At 29.6% G+C, this 20,245-nt stretch overlaps 1 protein-coding gene across 1 annotated transcript; it reads left to right on the forward strand.

Moving 5' to 3' along the window:
* Positions 1-18,408: 18,408 nt before the first annotated feature.
* On the forward strand, positions 18,409-20,245 carry LOC119676252. The gene is made up of 3 exons (XM_038087489.1): positions 18,409-18,650; positions 19,566-19,771; positions 19,893-20,245. Exons 1-3 carry the CDS (start codon positions 18,409-18,411, stop codon positions 20,243-20,245), a joined length of 801 nt encoding a protein of 266 aa, XP_037943417.1.

Raw genomic sequence — 20,245 nt, forward strand, 5'->3', positions numbered from 1 at the left:
TGCTTCAGTGGTTGTAATATGTCCAATTCTAAGAGGTGGATATCTCTTGTCATAAACATATTTACTGTCTAAATACTAAACCGTGAATATTCTAATATCTACCTTTCTCTTGATTACTGGAATGGAGTTTCAGCATTCGATCATTTTGAATTTCTAATAGGTGGTTTTCTCTTGGCATAAATATTTTTATTGTCTAAATACTAAGCCGTCTCTATTCTAAAATCTGCTTTTCTGTTGATTACTGGAATAAAATGGCTAAATTTGTCAATTTTGCAATCCTACGCCGTGGCTTTAGTGAGTTTAAGTCTTACACTGTGGCTTTCGCTATTCCACCGGTAAATGGAATACTAAAAAAAAGGATAATAATTAAGATGTAGTGCTTCAAAATTTGAAACATCAAACTTAAAATCTCGAGCGTCTTGTCATCAGTCAGTGAAAAAATTAATACATCTGGCATATCGGTACAGATCAGGGTTTACACTTTTTTCCCTTTTTTTAACCATTATTTATAAACAGTTGGATATATATCCATAATGTTAAAACCAGATCTTGTTCAATATTTGGTGGTTATGAATTCAGGCACTATCCAATCGATTTTGTGCAATATTTATAGAATATTATTGGATGCGAGATTACAAGAACTAGCCCACCGGAAATATTGGAATTTTTGTAGAAAATGATTAATATATAGTTGATATATATAGTGTTGTCATAACTGTCATTCTCTTTTTTATTAGATAGTTCTGATAGTTTGCAGGTTATAAATTATTCTTATAATTAAAATATGTTTTAATAATCTATATTATATAAATATAATGATATAATTGATTATTATTAAATTAAATTTATTATTAAATAATTACACTAGTTTACAGCCAAAAATTTCCAGAGACGAGACTCATATTTTCTATAGGGAAATTTTCCGTAGAACTCGAAAATCATAACGATTTTTTTTTCCTATGTACCGTTTTCGAGATATTTGCAAAAAACCGTTATTTTGACTTTTTTCAAAACATCACCCTGCATATTCCCCCATAGCTTTTTTTCTGAAGTTATCTCGGTAGTATATTATATATCAAATTAAAGGTGAAACTTGTACCAATATTTTGAGTTACATAACGTTAATGTATCTTACTTAGTTTCGCTGCTATAGCTAGAAATGTACAGATGAAAAATGTTTTTTTTACGCTTTTTTCAACTTTTTCGATTTTCAAGGTGATGGGACTCCCACAAATATATTAAAAAAAAATTCTTTTTTTAATTAATGTTAAAGACTGTTTTAGTACAAATATTTTGAGTGGCTTAACATAAAAATCGAATAAAAATTTCAGAAGTTATTCGCCATTTTCCAAAGTTGCCCAAAATAGTGGGTTTCATTAAGAAGTCAGAAAAATCATTTTTTCGAATTTATTTTGTAAAATTTAGAGTGCAAATCAAAACTGTATTATGCAAAATTGCACAAATTTTATTTAAAAAATTAAAATTAATATTATTTAATATTAATATATTGCATTTTATATAAAAGTTTGACGTCGAACGCGGAACTGCGTTATTGAAAGTTAATTTATATATTATAGTGAGGTATATATGTACTTTGAGCAAACTTCTTATAGTGTGTAGAATTTGTTTCTCTTATAATTGTCCAACAATAATCTCCTAACATGCTTGCGTCCCAATACACTTGATATTTTTTTCCATTGCAGAGATATCCTGATGAAACCTTTCACCTTGTTCATCACATTCTGTACCGAGATTTGAAGGAAAAAAGTCCACATGAGAGTGCACGAAATGCATTTTTAGAGAAATAGTTGCGCCAAGAACTTTGTTATTTTCAATTAAAGATGAAATAATTTCTCTATAAAGTGAATCTCTTTCGTTATCCAAGAAGCCGATAACCATTTGCTTAAACGAAGTCCATGCTTTCAACTCTTCTTTATTTAACACATTATTAAATTTTTCATCCCTCATCAGTTTTTTGATTTGTGGTCCAACAAAGATTCCTTCTTTAATTTTGGCAAAAGAAATGCCGGGAAAAAAATGTGTAAAATATTCGGACGCAGGGGTTTCGTTTTTTTACAGAGCCTTAACAAAATTTTTCATTAGGCCAAGTTTTATATGCAAAGGTGGCAAAACTTTCTGACACGGTTCAATAAGAGCTTTATTTGCGATATTTTGAATTCCTATTATGAGATCTTCGCTTTTTGGCCAAGATGAACGTAGGAAATGATCCTTTGTTGCTCTGTACTTTAGTCAAATAATCAACCTTTAGATTGGCTTCCAATTGCTTCCAATTGAATTCGTTATATTGAATTAACTTTAAAACTTTCGCAACTTCATCATAGGTTTCCTTTACCCCAACGGCATGCGCTAATGGTATAGTGAGAAGTTCATTGCCGTTGTGAACAACAGCAGATCTTAAACTAAATTTTGAACTATCTGTTAAAGACACCATTCGCTAGGATTACACCTTATTTGCAATTTCTTGAAACGACCTTTAATATCACTGCAATAAACAGTTTGATGGAATTTTTTGAGAAAACATGAATAAGCATTGCTTCTGTTGCGATATTCAGTTACTCTTGTGGATTCACTTAAGCAGTTCCACTGTTGGAGACGTGAAGACGTGAGGCTCACTATGAGCTTTTGATAAATGTAAGTCTCTAGTTAAATCGTTTAATTCAATTTGTGATATAAAATGATTTGCGGTTTCACTCGTAGAACTCTCAAATGAAACTTTATTTTCATGTTCACTATTGTTGTCTTGCATATTTGGTGGAGTTGGTTGAGCAGTCGCATTGCTTCGTGAAACTGGCTTAATTACTGATACTATTTCTGGATACTTTAGAAATCTTATTTTCTTTGGCGACGTCATACATTTAAGATTTATGATGCAGAAATAACACTGAGAATGGTTTACAACCTCTTTCCAAAATATTGGTACACAAAAGTTCAAATATTGTTTTCTTCCAGTAAACCACCTTTTAAGTGTAATCCTGCAGGTTAGACACACTCCATTAGAAGTCCACGGTTTATCTTGCTTAGAAATAGCAAATCCCAAAAAGAATCGTTTGGTATCATATAATACCAATTAGTAGTTTAATAAACTAACGTTCGACGTCAAACTTTTATATAAAATGCAATATATTAATATTAAATAATATTAATTTTAATTTTTTAAATAAAATTTGTGCAATTTTGCATAATACAGTTTTGATTTGCACTCTAAATTTTACAAAATAAATTCGAAAAAATGATTTTTCTGACTTCTTAATAAAACCCACTATTTTGGGCAACTTTGGAAAATGGCGAATAACTTCTGAAATTTTTATTCGATTTTTATGTTAAGCCACTCAAAATATTTGTACTAAAACAGTCTTTAACATTAATTAAAAAAAAATTTTTTTTTAATATATTTGTGGGAGTCCCATCACCTTGAAAATCGAAAAAGTTGAAAAAAGCGTAAAAAAAACATTTTTCATCTGTACATTTCTAGCTATAGCAGCGAAACTAAGTAAGATACATTAACGTTATGTAACTCAAAATATTGGTACAAGTTTCACCTTTAATTTGATATATAATATACTACCGAGATAACTTCAGAAAAAAAGCTATGGGGGAATATGCAGGGTGATGTTTTGAAAAAAGTCAAAATAACGGTTTTTTGCAAATATCTCGAAAACGGTACATAGGAAAAAAAAATCGTTATGATTTTCGAGTTCTACGGAAAATTTCCCTATAGAAAATATAAGTCTCGTCTTTGGAAAACAAAACTTTTAATTATTTGTAAACTAGTGTTATTTATTAATTTAATTATATTTTTAATATATTATAAATTAATATTATGATAATATAATTTAAATAAAAATATTTATTTTATTCACAAAACTTTTTAGAATAATGTAAAGAGGAAATAATTTTGTTAAAATATACTGTAATAGAAAAATTCGTATTGATAGGTGCACTAGAAAAATTGTACTATTGTGAATTATAAAGGAAAATAAAAGTAAAATAAAATGGATGAACAAAGTAGTGAACGTTACGAAATCAAGTGAATTCCAACTTAAATTACTTGCAGCGCAGCTTACGGAGTTTCTATTAGAATCTGTCTTTTAGATATATTGTACTCATTGCTACATAAATAATAAAGTTATTACTAAATAATTATTGCTTACAATATTGCTTATAGCTTTTTGTACTATATCTTATATTATTATTTATACTAATAATTTAGTATATATATTTTATACTAAATTAATTAGTATACTCAAAATATAAATGAAATTAAAGCTCGGTTACGTTTAGTTAAAAAACACTTTCTAAATATATCAAACTAAATATGCCTCCTCACTGTATATAGCCGCCAACCAAACTATGGTGGTGACGTTAAAGTCGGAATTGTCATGGACTCACAATTAACATGTACGAATACTGCAACGAATTGGCCATATGGGCGAAGCAGGCAAAACGCTGAAAAACATATAATAACGAAATTTAATTGTTTGCCGAGTTTGTGTCAGTGACTGCGCAATCGCAAGACACTAAACCTCTTTCGAGATTACTTAATTTTACCCATTTTGCTTCCGCCGTACCGCGATGGCTTCTTTTACTTCTGAACGGAATGAGCTTCTACTGCGTCGCACATTATTCAGCTTTTTGTGTCATCAATTTCACTTTCTTTTGGGTTAACCAAACTATCTGAGCAAACAAGATGAAATTTATCTTCACCGCAAATGCATAACTCCGGTGATTTGCTTAATTATTATAATTATCGTAATTTTTTTGGACAACTTTGGATTACTTAATCACTGATTCAGTGATAATATTCAAGAATGGAAGTAAATAACTGAAAGTGCAAGTTTTGAAGTGTTTACTTTAGTGCAGCAATTTTCGTAATTAAGAAATTTTTTTACGCTTGCAATAACAATTATCACTTTTTTGGAATAAAATTTAAATATCGTGATATTTAGATTTCATCGCAATTAATTGCAGTATATCCCAATTTAAACATATAACTTTTCATATTTTTAATATAGAACGCACTTTAAAGTATAATAATAAAAGAATAATATTATATGTCAATAGAACGACTACGACTCCAAAAACAAATAGTAAGCTATACTAAAATATTAATATATTTCTAATATTTATCATCATATATAACCCAAATATGATTTTGTTTCTATACATCCTTATTTTTTGTAAACCGTGATCTAATTTCTTACAGTTATTTTTGCTACAAAAACGTCGATCGAATTTATCTAACTTTGTCATATTCTTTGATGCAAACTTAATACGTAGTTACTGGCTATATTTTTCATACCTCATACCTCAATTGTATGCCCACCGAGCCTTAACCTTTTGTTTTTTATTTAAGTCATACTATTCGATTTCTTTCTTAACTCGTCGTTGTTACGGTATCTCCAATATATGTTCTTCTTTAAACACTTTTCTAATGTCGCTTTGCACAGAGTCCACGTGTCTCTAGACCACGTTAAAATCGAGATGGTTAGAGTCTGGTAAAGTTGAACTTTTGATTATCTGACCAGTTTCTGACTTATAATGTATGTACATAATAAAAGTTTGTAGCTCAAAGTGTCATTTGAATTCAATAAAAAGCAATATAATGTCACCTCAAACAAAGCTATCTCACCCAACAACATATTTCAGTTTAAAACCTCAAACTTCATTCGATGTCAGTGCCATTAAGTTCTTCATTTTAAAGGTGGTTATTAAAGTCAGCATGTTTTCTGATCATGATCAATTCAATTCTATTCAGACTAAAGAGTTTAGTATTTTTTGTTGTTGAATTTAATGAAATTTTCGGAATATCTCAATTATATGAAATTGGCCTATGTCTTCTTCAACAGTTTATATTCATTATTTCTAAGCACTGAGCCTCTTTGTCAGGATGATTGTTTACGACCAATATCTTTCATCCTTTTAAAATGAAAGATATATTTTTTATATATTTTATATAAAGAGGTAAAATTGAACGTTTGTTTAATATTTTTTAATATATTCTACTATGTTTCTACTCTTCTTCAGAGTCATCATCAGGATAAGAACTAATTAGTAAACCTTGACAAATATTAAAAAAATATGTATCAGTTCGTTATGTTTTTGGTTCTATTGTCCATATTGCACTGGGACAACAGTGCATAACCAGGTCCAGAAACAAATTCAAAATTGTATAGTAAAAGATATACTTTATAAAGGATTCGTATAAGTAGTGTCGGCAGTATTATACCAACGATTTATTGGAAAATACTTTTTGCTACAGTTCTTTTACGGTTAACTAAATATATTATAATAATTGTTAAAGGATTGCGTCAAAATAAAGAAAAAGTACATATATTAATATATTTTCCATTTAAAATTATTTAATAGTTCATTAAATTGATTTTTATCGCCGGTTTTGACGAAGGAAACCAAATACTTATGTATATATATATATAGTCTAATAAATTATTTATAATAAGAATAAGCAGCAGTTTTATTTATATACAAATATGCATATAAATATATCTATATAAGAATCTATATATATATAATCTATATATATATAGAATCTATATATATATGTATATATGTAGAATCTATATATATTTATATATATATAGAATATAGAATAGAATATAGAATAGAATCTATATATATATAAATATATCTAAATATATTCTTATTAGTGTCATTTGCAAAAGCTTAATTCAATTACACTGGTTGGACAAAATTGGAGACTTACTCTCCTCTCCAATATTCCTTTCCGCAGTTATTTTTAAATGTCAACAATATCTCCAATATCAAAGATTGATATTATTATTAAAGTGATAGTATATGTTATATTAATATAATTGTATACACAAAAAAAAAAAAATATATATATATATATATATATATAAGCTGTATATATCTTATATTTGTTTAAGATATATTAATTTTATGCTGTTTTCGATTGGTAGATCTGTGGTATTTTCAATTGAGATGCAGTTGCAGTACAACTTTCATATTTGACTAGTAACTCTCGAGCAAAATACATAACACTCTAGATTAATGTTTAGTACTCTAGATATTTTGCCAAAGTAGCAAGATTGTTTTGGAATTAACCCTGAATTGATTTGATTCGATATAGATATTTACAATAAATGTCAGATTAGTTTAACTATATTTAAAATTTCACAAATCGAGAGTACATCTAGATTCAAACCAGATTTACCAATCGAAAACAGAAATATTAGTACATAATAATATATTTCTGCCTGCATAGTTTATATTATATTCAAAATATTTTATTAAAGGGCACTTTATATCCTCCATCACTCTCCTGCTAAAACTACAGACTCGTATTCAAGTCCTATACAAGTACCCAATTGTTAGAAACAGCTATATGTATTAACTTTTTGTTGAAATTTAAGATAAACTCAATGCAACCCTAACAACTTCAGCTGTAACTTTTAACTTTGTAACTATAAATAACTTAATTACTTTTACATTTTATTATGTTAATCTTAACGTGTTTTATTCTTTTATTCTTTGTATGCAACAATTATTCATCCAAGCCATCTTTAGAATATGACTGTTACAGAAATAACTCTCATGGTTAGCGTAAACGATATTTGTATCTTTTGTTCAAAACGTGGCAAAAATGTACATATGAAATATGAAAACCGCCTACAATGTTTCTAATAAAATTGAAAGTTGTTAATATTCGAAACAATAAAACAATAAAAAACATAACAGTTTCGAAAAGATTGCGAGTGAAAAAATTTACATACGCAGTTTTACACACCCTTTCGGTTGGAAACAATTTGTGAAATTTTGTACCATTTAAGTGAAGATATTTTTGACACTGATGCTGTATTATGGTCGATGTATGCTATTGTTATTTTGTAATTTTGTAATTTTACGCTGCGTTCAGATACAACAGCAACAACAAAAACAAAGGCGATGAGAATACAAAATACGCCCAAATATGCGTTTTTGGGTTAAACGCCAGAAATGCCAACAGGTGAAATTGATTTTCTTTTCATTTGTGCAAATATGAAATGTCAATATTGACAAACCGACGAACTGTGAAAGTGTTACTCGGCATTTAAAACGTTAACTTGACTCGTCGTTAAGTTAATTCGATTGTCGTTAAGACGCTTCAACGCTAAACCGAAATATTGCGTTAGCCTTTTTAGTTTCAAGATACTTTTTCACAATCAACAATCATAAAACTGGCAGGCATACGAGCTTAGCTCCGTTCACACTGAACTCATTGCTCGAAGTTTCGCTGAAACGCAGTCAAAATGCTCAGCCCAACCCAAACCAAGAAACCCGGCTTCGATGCCACTTTTATTGTTCTGACTGAAATTTTTTTGGGTGATGTTGTTGTTGTTGTAGTACAACAATACTACCAAAAATAAATTCGACTATGGATTGTGTTGTAGTGAACATCCATCAATGAGCTTCAATATTTGCTTGAGTCAGCACGTGAAAAGTGTGTCTCTGAGTTTCTTCCCAATTCCACAAAATTTGTATCTCATCGAATTTTTTTGAGTTTGTAAATCAAATCACGCAAATTGTGTGAAATTCATTTATTAATATTGACGTCGTTCTTATTTATTCATTTGCTTTTTAATTTGTTTATATTGGCTCAATTAATTAATTTGGAATTAGCTCAACGATTTCTTTAACTTGTTTACTCTCAGTTCACTTGGATTTAGTCGATTTTTTGCTAACTTCGAAATGATGTTGCTTACAATGTTTTGATGAATGTAAAAGTAATTAGATTTGTAAATAATAAACTTTAAAATAATACAACAATTATTTTAATCAAAATTAAACTTAATTTTTATTTTAAGTGTTCATTAAAGCAAAATGTAACATAGGTTCATCTTATTGTAGTCATATCCCACAATTGGCAGGCATCAAATCCAACATCTCAACCTAGACTTAATTTAAGCATTTAAAATCTAGAGCGTTTAAGTAAGATATATTTTTGAGGTTCATCAATTGTATTGTTTAATCTAACAGTTTACTTTAAGGCATATCACATTAATAAAGAGTCCAAAAAGATATGATCAGGAAAATAGAGTTTGGTACTCTCAGATGCAATCCTGGCCAGCAAAAACTCACTCACAATAACTCAGTTAATTAACATTGGCTGATATTGATAAATATCCAGCGTTTTTGGTACATTTTTCAACAAATGTGTTCTATATTAGAAAATCATTTTAATAACATTTATATTGTCATTAATATTTAGGACCTTTTGCCATTTTTTGATTAACTTCATAATTCCATCGGTGTAGAACTTCTGTGGTTTATCACTGAATAACTTTGCCAAGAGATTTTAAGCGGGTCTTCAGTTGGTCTAATTTTTGTAGTTAAAAGAGTTTTGCAGAGACCTAAGAAAATCGAAAATAGGAGGTGCAAAACTTGCGTTATATGGTGGATATGGTGGATGTGTCAAAACTTCCCAACCACCTTTCACTTTTTTTATAGCAATAAAAGATTACATAGCGTTTTTTTTCAGATATTTTTTCTCTTTTCAAATCAAACAAATTATACAATTCTTTTATTTTAAACGAATGTTTATTAAACATAATCGAATTAGTGTTGCCAGATATATGAGTACCAACACCATCTAGTGAAAAAGAAAGGTCTAATAAGTATATCACCTTTATATCTAATTGATTTATCAACTTAGCACTATAATCTTAGAGTAATCACTCTCCGCACGGGGAGGTACGCAGATCTTAGATCAATCTCTGAAAAATCATGAAGCTTATAAGGAATACATAAGTTAGTCAATGAGATGGGTGGGACCCTGTAGTACCCCCAGCTATCAAAGTGTAAAAATGCCCAGTTGCGCTGACTCGAAAAAACGATCAACATACATACATACATCTATATATAATCTATACCAGAAATATGATGTTATTATTTATATAATAATCTGTTCATTTATTCTACATAAGTGACAAATTTCATTATTAAATCTCCAATTCATTCATTCTTACCTAACTAAAATAAACAAGCTCATCAGTAATTAATAATAATATGTAATGACATAATGAACTAATATGATCTAAGCGTGTGCCTCTACAGACAAAGGAAACTGGGAAAACAAAAAACTGAGCTTAACGGTCTAAGTGACTACAATTATACATCTCCATCAAATCAGTTATTTAGATTATAACAGAGCAACAATTCTTTGACATTGAAGATATTTTATGCTACATAAGTTATATAATATAACTATATATATAGTTACAGATAGTTATACACATTACTATGTCATAGGCAGATCAGCATCAATGTAAAATAAAATTAACCGAAATTAATATAATAAAGTCTTGGTTATAATAAAGATATTCATTCTATTTTTTTGCAGTAACCATCAATAAAAATTAAAAAAAATACTTAATATATTTATAAAATTTTAAATAAATAGGCCACTAATATCTCTGCTAATGTAAAACTTTTCCAAAGCTGCTAATGACTAATAATTAATTAAGTAAATAAATTTAAAATTGGAACGCATCTACAAAAATATTTAGTGATCTATGTATAAGAGAATAGATACTTTTATTGGAATTTATTTAGTAATATTTAGCAAAACTTGTTAATGTTTTCTATTTTTAATAGACTCTATGATTCTTGAGATGAAAAAGTGCTTTTTTTCATTGATTGTCAACATCACTTTTTTTAGATTATTCTGCAGATCGTTTTATTTTTTTGCCATGTTAATAATAGATAATTAGAGCACTTAAAAAGTAAATATACAGTTTCATTTTAAGGACAACATTAGTAACAATTTTTTACTCGAAATCTTAATAATAGCACAAAAATATAAAATATAGTCATAAATAGATTAAATTGATTTCATAGATCAAATTCATTTTTATATTATTTTAATTAATTAAATTTTTGGTTGACCACACAGCTGTTTCGAGTATTGCCAAATACCCATCATTAGTGGTCTTGGAAATAATTCTTGTATTTAATTATTCGTAAATAATTATTTTTGAGACTGCAAGTACAAGGATTCGCACTCGTGTCCTACCAAATTTGAAGCTCAGAGTCAGCACTCCTTAACCAACTGACCCAAACCCGTAATTGACTTTTATGTTCGTACATTTTTCTAGAGTTTTGTTAATTTACTGTGAAAGTTCATTAAGAAATTCACTTGCTGTGTTTATATTAGAACGAAATTATAAACCAGCTGTAGAATAATTGAATTAATTAATTATTTTTTTATTTTTTTTTTTAATTGTTTAATTTCAATACTATTCTATTTGAAGAGGAATTGCTTATTACATGATTTAAATATTCTTCCTTATGTATAGAACCTATTCTGGGAATATTTTTTTTTCATGTGCGGCAAAGAGTGAAATGCCTACTCACATCCGGCGCCACGGAAAATGAGTACCCAACTCGCACGGACTAAACCACTTCCCTCATTCCTAGAGACCTTGTTCTACCCCGGGATTACGTTATTATTACTTCGAGGTAGGGTCCCTATTAGTCATTTAAGACTTCCATCGGTGTGACGTGCATCCAGGCCCCGCAACTGCTACAGGTGATTAACCTTGCCCTCTATCTTGATATAATACATCTATTTACTCCAGCTGTTTTCTGTCAAATTCTATTTTTTCTCAATCTCAAAATCTTTTCAGCAAACATATTTACGCAATTTATAAGCCGACCAGCCATGCCGTATGCTTCTCGTTAAATCTGCATTCAGGCGCCCACTCCTGATTCGAATTGAAATGTCATCAGATTGCTCTTCCTTTTAGATTAGTTTGCGTCCAGATCTTACTTCTTTTCCCTTAGCACATTTCCGATGAATTGTGTTGTTTTATTCCAATTTTCTGCTCCTTCTGTCATTTTTTCTACGATATTCAAGATTTTGAAGTAACCTATATGTTTTGCAAGTAGTGTTCTTCCTCCATGCTATCTTTTGCAGTTGAAGAAAGTATGCTCGGCATTATCCTCGCATTCTGTATAGATAGGCACATAATACAGAAAAAGTCATCGTAATATTACCACACGATTCGCATGGGCGAGACCAATATTTTGTGTATATAAGTTGTAATTTATTGAATATGATAATTTAATTAAAATTTAATTAATTTCATTCCGAAATATGATTTCATAAAAACAATTTGACTACACAACCAAAGCTATAAGTTCTTAAAAGTCTTAAAGTTCTCACCTTAATCGTTAAGAGCTCAGCTGAGTTTTCGAAGAACAGCATTAAAAGTCTAATTAAAAGGAGTCTGTGACATTTAATTTGACATTTTCAGCTGACGGTGAAATACTGAAAAACTGAAATACCGAAATACCGAACTCAGAAGACAATTTAAGTGACTGTCAGTCACTTTAATGCGTGAATTTCGTAATTTCATACCGAAGCATTGGTAAGCCTGTCAAAAGTGAAAAAAAAATCCGTTTGAAAAATGATTGTCAGCACTGACAAGCGAACAAAATATGAAAAAGCTTCATACTCACACATTTTTTTTATTAATAAAAAGGCAAGAAAAGAGAAATTATTTATCAATTACAAATGGGTTAACATAAAATCAAATGCGCAAGATACGCAAATGCGAACGGCGCGGTGTGGGGAGCAGCACCATTTCAGCAAAAGAAGTCAGTGGCTTGGATTCGAAATCATTTTTGTTTTATTAAAAAAAAAATTATTTAAAAAGAAATTTATGTTTAATTTTGAAAATGAAACCGTTTTGCTCAAATTACAAATGTTGTCATAATGACAATAATAACAACAACAACAACAACAACAACAGCAACAGCATGAGTCTTTATTGATTGAAAATATTTTATTTATTTATTTATTTTATTTTTTTATTTTTTTTTTTTTGTGTCATTAATAGTTTTCTCGACAACATATCGCATATCAATTTTGCTGCTACTGAATTGTCCACTTCAAGTGATTCCAACTTGTGTGGTTCAATTGTGTCCAATAATTGGCAATTGAAATTCCCATTGAGGAGCGACGAAGTGGTAGTAAACATTTGCAGAGCTTGTCGTTTAATGTCTGAAAAATTTGGGCAGAGGCGGAAATTGAATTGAATCAAGTGAAATTGATTTGAATTTATTTATTTTGAATAAATTTTTTTTTTTTTATTATTATACATAAAATAAAGTTAAAGCAATTGTTTAGTTAATTTTGCAAAACATGCCAAATGAAAATGAAATTAAAATTATTTTTAAAGTATTTTTTAAAATTTTTTTCATTTTATTATTTAATAAAGTTCATTTCAGTTCAATTGAATTATATATTGAATTAAAAAAAAAAAATTTTTTTTAAATGAAAATTTATCAAAGACCTACTAAATTTTGCTCAAATACACTCTAAAGTTATTGTATATTAAATTTTACTGAATTGCATTTAATTGGATTTTGTGGTAGAAAATTTGAATATAATTTTCATATTTTTTTAATAAAATTGAAATTGAAATTTTCATATCTACCCAAACCCCAACAGTATTTTCCATCACTTTAAGGGTACCATACTTATCGATGGCGAGGATAGAGAAAAATCTTTTCATCATGCATACACCTAAGCTCATTATAATGTTTTTATGCATTCACCTCAGGTGAAAAGTAGAATGCATTTCGTATCTACTTTACTGCATAAACTTATCCTAATCTCCTTTTAATGTTGAAAAGTGCAAATGTTTGCAGGTGCACGTATCATCATCCTTACAGAAAAGTGTGACTTGCATTTTTTTCGGGTAAAACAGAAACTTATCAACTGCAGCAAAACAACTCTTTGCACTATACCATAAAAAGTAGCTTATAACAAAGTGAACCCAGAATCTTCAAAATTTATATAGAAACGTGCCGGTATTACCAAAACCACTACAACCCCTTTAAAGAGAATTATATATGCCATAAATAATTTACAGATATTCGATAATACTGTGACTTTTTATACAGGGAACTTGCCAGGAACACCATAAAAAAAATTTAATGTGTCTGCATTTCATAAATAAATTGCAAATATTCGATACTACTGTGGCTTTTTGTAAAAGACTTACCAGGAATGCTAAAATAAAAACAAGAAGAAATATAAAATTCTACTGCATTTCATAATTAATTTTCCGATATTCCATTTATGCATTTTTATATGGAACACCCACCTGGAGTACCAAAATCACTGCAGATATTTGATAATTTTGTAGATAATATATTATGTTCAGATAATATATTTTTCATTTAATATTTCTACATAATTCTCCCTCATCTTCTATAATTTTACCTTAACCTTAAGTTGGAGTAAATGGGTATAATATATTCGCTTCCTTTATAAATAGTTGCTGTGATAAACTTAGCATCGAAATTTTCGTTTTAACCTTCCAAACACATTTCCAAGTACTTGACACTCACCGTTCACATTCTACGGTAACATCAAGTCCACTTCAGTGAATATGTGGCACTTGTACATAAACGAAAATCTGGTTTGTATGTTGCATGTAACGGTTCCAAGAAATTACATAACTTTCACCTCATACTCGTACCTCTGAAATGCAATTGCATGACTTTACCTGCTGTTATTTTCATGTCGTTAAAATTTATGTAACAAAATTCAATGACATTTTGGTTTTTTTTTTGTTTTATATTTGACTCAAATAAATTTAAAACCAAAACACAGTAACGATAAACATAAAAGAAAATTGAAATTGTGTCAAAAATTTAAAATATTGACAGTATTCACATGCTTTCTTAAAGACAAAGGGACCGCCGAAATACTTAGCCCAACTTAGTAGTACTGTCCATGTCAACAAAATAGATTACTTGCAATAAGAAGTTCATATTTCACAACCACGAACTACGAATTTACGAGTATATATGAGGAATATAGCCTGTATGTTATTCTAATAACTCTTAACAGCTCTTCCATTCGAATAAAAGTCTGCATGTCCTCCTTTGAGGTTATCCATATATTAATCAGAAATAAAATCCTTTAGTATTTTATTCTAACATTTATCGAATCTAGGTATTACAAGGGACGATAGCTACAGACTTTGTCACGAAGACGAGGAAACAGCAGAACACATTCTGTGTCACTGTAATAGTCTTTTCAAACTCAGACTTTGGTACTAATCAACTGCATATCCACTTAAGACGGCAATGTGCAATATCTCTCCAAAGAACATAATGGCATTTTTAACTGCTACGTGATTATGAAATTAAATTGGGTTTGTCACAATAATCCTCAAAAGATGCAGTGCTGTGCTGACATGGGTAAAGTTTCAAGATGTATCTATCTATTTTGTTCCCTACACCTCTAGCACTACAACCATAAGTACATACCCGTATTTTATAATCTAAACTAATCTTAATTAATTACTTAAAAGAATAAAAGTTTGAATGTCTTCTTCTGATATTATCCAAACATCAGAAAGAGATAAAATTTTCAGTACTCTATTTCTGACTCAGTTTATGGATGGGCCATATAACTAGAAATCTCATGCCCTACCAAGCAAAGACAACTTTTATCTCTTTAAACAAGCAATATAACCTACAAATCTGCTCCCCTATTAAGCAAAGAGAACATTTTATGTCTTCAACTTTATATATTCTCCACTTTTTTTCAAATGGCTATGAAGATTAACATTACTCATTGGGTAACCTGCCAGCAATCTCAATACTACTCTACTAAGAATAAACTGAGGTGTCTCTCTGTAAATATTCAATTTTTAATCAAGTAATTAGTTGTGAAGTAACTAATGAAGTTTACGATTGGTAAATCATGATTTAATCTAGATTTACTTTGGATCTGTCAAATTTTGTTGACTGATCGAACGTTTTTAGAGTAATCTAGCATTTTTATAGTGATAAAACATTTATAGTCTCCATAAATAAATATATCGAATCAAATCGCGCTATATTTGTCAAATCATATAAAATAGCTATTATTTTCAGGGTAATCTTGCTACTCTGGCAAAACATATAGTTTGAATTAAATTGGGAGTATTATGCATTTCACATGAGATTTACCAATCGAAAATGAAAATTGCACTTAAAGAAAGTTTCTATTAAAAAAACTACCCCAGATTTACCAATCGAAAGCAGCATAAAAATCAATTTAAAATTAGTGCCGTTATGTATCATAAAACTGCTAAGTCTAACATTTTTTTTCATAAATCTATTCAACTAATGACTTTATTGGTATTATGGGGTTAACAGGAAAGTGATATTTTCCAATTTTTAATAGAAAGATAATATCCAATAATTGCATGTTTTAATTGCTAGCGAAACAATTTAAAATGGTCTTTGTTTTAAGCTTCTTTTTTAAGAAGCTAATTCCTGATTATTTTAACTAATAAAAAAGTAATTATCCTTAACCTATACCGCTCCTTATAATGTTCTTGGAGTCGTTACTGCCAAGCCTATTATCAATGATGGACGCCAAGTCATCTCAAAACAGTTTTCATCTTATCAAACCAGTGGGATCGTGAACTTATTATAATTTATTTCTAAATTCTTTTAAATTGGATTCTTGAAATTTCATTTATAATTTTATGAGAAGTCAGGATCAGAATAAATACTATTTATGTATAGTTTCAATCAGTTTAATGAATACTCTCCTAATTTTCCTAAAACAGTCGTCAATGCTAAAGAAAGTAATACACTTTGATATTGTTTTGTTTTATAAGATTATATATAAGATTTGACTATAAGAATAAGGTCTGAGCAGACATAATGTTCTATGTAGTTCTGAAGTATTAATTTCATTTTATGTAACTGACTCTAAAGTCACTAAATAAGTAAGAATCACTGCTGTTCTATATAAAATCAGATTGAGATATGAGAATATAGCATTTATGTATATAAAATAAAGTCTTTCAGATTGAATGCCACATTTTTAAATAAATAAATATTTAACTGTTTTTTTTTTTGTTTCTACTGTCATAGTATTCATAATTATTTGGGCTCGAAATGAATTTAAGAAAAAAAATTGTCAGAAATTCCATAGTAATATAATAATTTTGGAACATGTGTAATATATCCACATTATTAACATTCCTTAAATTTCATATCTACGAAAAAAGTGAGAGTAGCTGTCGTAAATATTAACATAAGTATCTTCATGCAAAAAATATAAAAAAGGTTTCGAAAAAAATCAACAACATGTTAATTGTCCCGGAAACCAAAAAAAAAATCTGTTAATTACAAACCACACAAAAATTTAGGTCGAATAAATGCGTCAACGTCGTCGAAACCCCTAAGCTGAGACTGAGAGCAGCAGCTCCTTAACAAGAAGAAAAAGCCAAAAGCCAAAAGCAAAGGCAATGCAAAAACAAAAACAAAATGCAATGTGAATAAGAGTAAAATTCACACCGTTGGATAAAGCCAAATTTAATGTTAATTTTTATTAAATGCTTGGACTTAAAACACCAAAGCAAGCGTATTATAAACGTATTAAACACAATAAAGAGAGTAAATAAGTTGCAGCATCTGCAGACGCCGAACAAAAAGAGAAAAAAATAAAAAATGTAATATGCAAGCTATAGTTTGTATGTTGAGGGCGTACACTGTCGCTGTCGATGTCGCTGCCGCAGCAGAAGCATTAATACAGAATTATTAATACGCTTTAATCAATGATGTCAATTGTTTTCGTTTTTCACATTATTTCATTATTTGCTAGCATTGCAGAGATATAACTGTGTAACAGACTCAGGAGTATTGTGCGCAGCAGCGCTGCTGCATGTGTAAATTATGAGACTGCGCAGCATATTTATTACTTACTTTGACTGATGTTTAACAAGCAAGCAGTGCCACAATTGGCTCAAAATAAAGTTTTTAATGCTTTTACTCTTATTTGATTTTTTTTCCTTTAGTTTGTTTTGTTGTTGTTGGTTTTTAGTTTTGTTGATTTTGCTTGTTGCTATTTTGTTTTTTTGGGGCATTTTTTATGATACTTACGTGCTTTTTAATGTGTGCGCTTGTTTGTTTATTGCCTTTGTTGGTTTACTCTGTAAACAGTATAGTTTTTATTTATGTTTTTTTTTTTTCGTTGACTACATTTCTTTGCTTTTGCTGCTGCTGCCCAACTTTGCTTATGTCGCCGCTCTCTGCCATTTTTATACAATTTTGGTTAAAATCATTTTGTAATTTTGTTTTTGTTTTTGTTTTTGTTTTTGTTTTTGGGCAACAGAGGCAGGCAGTAGCAGCGACAATAACAACAACAGCAATACGAACAGCATTAACAAAAGTTGTTATATTTTTGTTAATTTTAAGAAACTGAGTATAAAAGGGTGATCGTCTTGAGACAAGTACATCAAATTCATCTTAGCACTCTCAAGTGTGACACGCACTCGAAAAAGGATTTTAATAACGTACGGGATTTCTTATATCGTAAATACACGAGCTAATAACAAAAATTAAACGAAAATGAAAGTGTTCGCTATTGCCACCGTAAGCCTTTTGGTTGTCAGCTGCGTTTATGCTGCACCAAGTGTTCAAGATAACAAAATCGAAAGTGATAATACCTTTGCACGCGCCGCCAAATATTTGGGTTCCTGTTTCGAAAGTGACGATATGACCACTTGCTTAGCGGTTAAAGGAATTACCGCTTTGAATCGTGCCGCCAGGAGTAATAATATTGAATTAATGAATGGTGTCTCATTCACAAGGTGTGTGTTTTTGTGATATTTCAAAAAAACAATAAAACAAAAAACAAAAAAAACAATTGCAAATTAAATGATTTTAAATGTTAATTTAAACATAATTAAAATATTTAAAAATAAGTTAAAAATTTTCAAAAAATTGTGTAATATACAAAAACGAACAATTTTTTTCGTATAAAATAGAAAGTGTTATAAATTACGATATTAACTACTGAGACATTTAGTGTAAACCTATTGAGCCTAATTTTACGATATTGCAAAACAAAAATATGTGATTTAATTTATAATGAATTATTTTTATATATAATTGCATTTTTTTATAAACAAAATTATAATTTTTTATTAAAAGTGTATTTAAATCATACATTTTTATTGCATTATATTATGCTATATATGAATTCGTGTGGAAATTGGAATTAAAGTATTTAAATTACACCATCTAGTTGTTAAATGCCACACTTTTCGAAGTTTTATTTATGAAATAATTTAATGAATACCACAAATAATATTTGTTGAAAGATTTTCTTCACAAACACTTCACTTTTAGACTCATTATTCCATTTTAACTATTTAACCAAATAGTTTTGCTTGATATTTCTGCTAGCTATTTCAATACCGTAGCATTTATTTTATATAATAGTCATTTTTATTACATATTTTGCCATAAAATTAATGTTAATGAACCGTCATATTTACCATCAATTATACAATATGCAAGACCAATGAAAAACATTGACATTAGTCATTGCCATAGCTAAGCCGGCCGGACATAATACGATACTCTTATAGCAATATGTTTAAACCGGTTAAAAAAAATATTATCAATGAATTATTTTTTAGACTTACTCAATTTTACTATACATTTACAACAATTTCATAACAAGTTGTCTTATATGCATATTGTCCATTCATTCATTACAGAGATCCAGCCAGTCCAGTACAACGCAATGGCAAAGCCTTAAGTGAAAATGAAATTTATGCACAATTGCCAGCCAGTTCCGAGGAGCGTAGTGGTCGTTTGGTCGATATGGCAGTACAAACCGCTGCTGATTTCTTTGGTTCACACAATTTGGAAGTTAAAGTACCAGCTGAAGCTACACAAGAAGTAGCACGTGCACTTGATGAAGGTGAGCTTACACTATAATTCACACTTAAGTCACAAATAATTAATACATAATTAATTAAGACAATTTCACACTTAAAAATTTTTCACTTTTAACATTCTCCATTTTAACGCTCTCTTTCAAGGTCGCGGTAAATTGAAGAAAATGATGGGTCCACTTGCTCTTGCCATCGGTGCTAAGGTTGTTGCTTTGATCCCCATCTTACTCGGTGGTTTAGCTTTACTTACCACAAAAGCCATCATCGTTGCCAAGATCGCTCTGTTGCTTGCTTTAGTCGTAGGTGGCTCACGCTTCTTCAGCAGTTTCGGTAACAAATTCGGTGGTGCTCTTGGCGGTGGTTACAGCTCTAATGCCGGTTGGGCATCTGGCTCCAATGCCGGTTGGTCTTCAGGTGCTTCCTCAGCCTACCCATATGCACGTAGCATAAATGATGAAGCACAACAATTAGCCTATGCCGGTCAAGTACCCGCACAGTAA

Source organism: Teleopsis dalmanni, chromosome 2 (assembly GCF_002237135.1).
Source record: "Teleopsis dalmanni isolate 2A chromosome 2, ASM223713v2, whole genome shotgun sequence".
In the NCBI taxonomy this organism is placed as follows: domain Eukaryota; kingdom Metazoa; phylum Arthropoda; class Insecta; order Diptera; family Diopsidae; genus Teleopsis; species Teleopsis dalmanni.